At 49.5% G+C, this 4,155-nt stretch overlaps 1 protein-coding gene across 2 annotated transcripts in view; it reads right to left on the reverse strand.

Moving 5' to 3' along the window:
• The window catches only part of vgll4l (vestigial like 4 like), a 5,902-nt gene continuing 1,747 nt past the window's right edge, over positions 1-4,155 (reverse strand). For both annotated transcript variants that reach the window (XM_079749615.1, XM_079749616.1), the window contains 4 exons: positions 3,299-3,422; positions 2,914-3,148; positions 2,103-2,190; positions 1-1,816 (listed from right to left, as the gene is read on the reverse strand). In XM_079749615.1, the coding sequence (XP_079605741.1) occupies positions 1,521-1,816; positions 2,103-2,190; positions 2,914-3,148; positions 3,299-3,422 (743 nt within the window). In that variant the 3' untranslated portion in view covers positions 1-1,520. The remainder of the gene's footprint in view (positions 1,817-2,102; positions 2,191-2,913; positions 3,149-3,298; positions 3,423-4,155) is intronic.

Below are 4,155 nucleotides of genomic sequence, written 5' to 3' on the forward strand. Positions count from 1 at the left end.
TTTTGGTTTTATTTTATAAGAAATACAAACTCCCAACCAAGTTGCACAGTTCCACAGCATCAAACCACATAAACATGCTAGCTTGTCCCAGCAATTTAGCAAACAAAAAAAATGAAAACATGTGCACATCCACCGTCTCACATGACACTGTAAATGTTTCTTCCTTAATCATTACGTTTTTTTTAAGTGGAACAAGATTGAGCATGCAAATAAGCAACTGACGAGCAAAAGGCTGTTTCTCATGGTCAGGCCTGGTTCTCTCGCCTTACCCTGCCTCCCTGCTCTTCCCTCCCTCCCTGGGCCTTGCCAAACAGGATCTGTAGGATCTGACAGAGTGATTTTCTCAGGAGACAGGAATGTCAGAACACAAGCCCTAAAGTGCCTGCTGGGACACGAATCTGCATTCCCTGAACCTACAGGGGGAAAATCCAACACTCAGACACTGCTCTCTCCCTCCCACTTCACACAGCCCCGTCTCTCGCTCTCCGTTCAGTCACATACACAACCACCACGGCTCGTCCGGATGCAGTGCCGACAGACACACACACACACACACACACACACACACACACACACACACACACTGACTCACGGCTGAAATGAACCTGTCTGGGGCGCTCGCCCTTTCAACAGGCAGGTGTCCGTGTTAGCGTCTGACCTCACAGAGTGCTGTAGTTCTGGGAGAGCTCTCTAACCCTTACTCTGTGCTTGTTCTGGCTTGTAGCACACGGTGCGAATGTGAGCCATAGAGCTGTGTTCTTGTGGTTGTCTCTAAAGTAACAAATGTGTGACCCCATGTTCTTTTTTAAGGTGACGTACCTCAGATATCTGAACAACGCTATATTAAGCGCATTGCTATATGGCAGACACACAAATGCAAGATTTTGGCCTGACATATATTGGAGCCTTTTTAGAAGCTATGAAACGTGTTTTACTTTTGATAAAGTTCAAAACCACGACACCAGTAGGTATTTCCATAAAGGAATGATGGGAACCAGCGGCTTCAGAATATAAATACAATGACACGTTTTACAATCAGACTGCATGAAATGAATGACACCAAAGAATACTAAAGGAAATGTGAAGGATTTGATTGGTCGAATCCCAATCATCCTTTGTCAACCTCTACTCCAGCTACTTAAACGCTATTCACAAGCAGTAAAAAAACAAGAAACCCCTGAATACACTCCTATTAACTCTACCTTGGTTTGCTCTAACGGCTCTTTCATTCGGAGACAGCATTTCCAACGGGTCGACAACATTCATCACACCTCAGTGTCCGGTGTGTGTGTGTGTGTGTGTGTGTGTGTATGTGTGTGTGTGTGTGTGTGTGTGTGTTTGTGTGTGTGTGTGTGTGTGTGTGTGTGTGTGTGTGTGACAGAGTGACCTCTAAACGCCTTTCTGGTCACCTTTGATCCTCGCAGAGCACAAAGACACCCACTGAAATGTGAAACGTAATTCGAAAACAAGTCCAACTGAATAAGTCCAGCTCCGAGGTCTCTCCCTCCGTCCCGGGGGTCTCAGTTGAGGACCCAGGGGCCGGAGGTGGGCGAGGAGGTGCTGCGGCCCCCCTTGTGGGCCGGGTTCAGGCCGTAGACGGGCGAGTGTGTGACGCTGGGTGAGCTGGGGGGCGTGGAGGAGCAGGACGAGGACTTGGACTTGATCTGGAGCCACTTCTCACCCAGGGCCTTAGCAAAATGGTCGTCCACGGAGACGCCGATGGAGGCCTGCTGCGGGTGGGCGCGCCGGTACGCCGCCCCCAGGCTCCTCTTGAAGTGCTCCTCCACCCCCTGGTCGTAGCTGCTGTCGGAGGTCACTGCACACAGGGAGGGGGAAGTGAGGGTTAGTACAGTGTGACACACAGACAGAAACACAGGCACACACACACACACACACACACACACACACACACACACACACACACACACACACACACACACACACACACACACACACACACACACGCACACACACACAATAGCAATTCTCCTCCAACCAAAGAATATAGCTCATCTATTGGGACGGATCCACACACTCAGACATGCACCACCGTGATGGAGGAGCCTCTAGGTGAGGGGTTATGGTTGTGGGGGGGGACAGACCTGATGAGTGCCTGCTGTGGACCTCAGACCTCGACATGGTACCGGAGCTCCGGACCGAAGACACACAGGTGATCACAGAGGGACGCATCTAGAGGAACAAAAGGAAAGAAGGTCACATGAAAACCCCAAATCACAGAAGGAAAACCCCCTGGATACAACAGAAAAATTATCAGCGATATCAGAATTCACTTCCCTTATTTTCCCTTTCTTTGCTGCGTTGAAATTGCAACACAACCCTCTCCGTAACTGTATATTCATCCAAAACGACATTTTGTGGGAGTTATTTTTTGTTAGGAAAACAAAGATACTCGAGAAGTGATTAAACAGGTTGGGCTTGCTAATGGGAGACTGATCGCTCCCTGTGTGATGGCATCAACAGAGCAGGGAGCCATCCCACTGTTTGGTCTTGTTCGCCGCATTCTTCCCTCCATTGCTCACATTTTCTATCCCGAATCTGGCTGGGTCGCATAGTGCAGACGTGCACGGGCCTGTGAGGGATCCGGGGAATAGGATGCCTGAGTCGTTGTATTTGATGACTCCAGATAATGGGTGATACACAGTCGCTCTGGGAGCCTGCAGCTATGCTGAGACTACAGAGACAGACACTCCCACCCACACACGCACACAAACACACACACATACATACACACACACACACACACACACACACACACGCACACACACACACACACACACATGCACATGGGTGGCAGTGGGCCGGCCAAGTCGCAGCAGGCATGTTGTCCTCGGACAGTGACAGAGGCCTTTTGAATCACTTGAGTTGCGAACAACACAGCGTTGATCGTGTTACCTGCACTTGGCTGGGGGCGGAGCCTGTCGTCTTGTCCTTTGTGCCGTCAGATTCCTCCCGCCGTGGCCTCTTGATGAGGGCCAGCGGCTCGTCCATGACCGGGGCGTAGTAGGCGTGGTGGGGCAGGGGGCTTGTGGGGCTGGGGGTCGGGCTCCAGGTCGACGTGGGGCTCGGTGGGACGGGGGGCACAGGGGCTCTCTGGGGGCCCCTGGTGCGGCTTAGGGCCCTCTCTCGCCTGGAACACAGAGGCCAGCTGGTTTATTTCATTGATGTGGAAACGGTAGATTGACTGGTTTGCACGTTTTCCTTCTTTTGCCGTCGCGGTCGACTGAACTTTTGAATAGTTTTCATAAATGTGAAAAAACAAAAAAAAAATTACGCCGACCTTTCCTCCAGAGTCAGGCCGTGGTCGTGGCTGCGCTTGCGCTTGATTGGGTAGACGGCGGGGCCTCGAACCCGTTCGGTGGTCATGTGTCTGTACCGGTCCTCACTCCTCAGGTTGGGCTGACCTTTTTTCAAAAGAAAAAATAACATATTCCTGGGTTAATAATCAGCTTGAGGGCTGAACGACTCTGCAGCAGTGGGACAGTAATGAGACAGTAATCTGGGGGTAAAGATGAATCAGACGGTTCCAGAGGCTGTCGGTTAACAAAGAAACATGGATGTTGGTGCTTCTGAGGACAGGGTGGTTGTTTTGACGTGTGACACATTCCTGGATGACTAATAATCGTGGGAAATGTTCCTTTAGCCAATAATTGTAAACTTCGTTAAGCTGGAGAACTTGAACTACCTGATTAGTGTGTCTTACAACACACTACACATCTGCCTCAATACTAACGGTAAATGTTGTTTTTCTGCATAAGCTTGGCATGCAGCCTGCTCACAATCGGTTTTTTTTTTTCTTCCTTTGGTCTTATGAGCCACCCTGACTTCATAGGGTGTGTGTCTGAGGTACAAAGACTGGCTGAGCAACAAGAAAATGGGTGGCTGTTGATGTCGGCCCTTTAATGTTGTTATATCAGTTTGAATATCACCAAAACGCTTCCTGATCAAATAAACTTTTGTTTTTTAGTCAAAGCAACAGTTCTGCAACACAAACACATCATAGTAATTAAAGGTTGAAATGTAGGTGTGTGTGAGTGTGTGTGCTGCTTTGTGCACCAGTGTGTGTAACTGTGTGTGTGTGTGTGTGTTTGTGTGTATGTGTTGGTTTGTGCGCCAGAGTGTGTGACTCTGTGTGTG

Source organism: Pollachius pollachius (assembly GCF_949987615.1).
Source record: "Pollachius pollachius genome assembly, chromosome: 1".
In the NCBI taxonomy this organism is placed as follows: domain Eukaryota; kingdom Metazoa; phylum Chordata; class Actinopteri; order Gadiformes; family Gadidae; genus Pollachius; species Pollachius pollachius.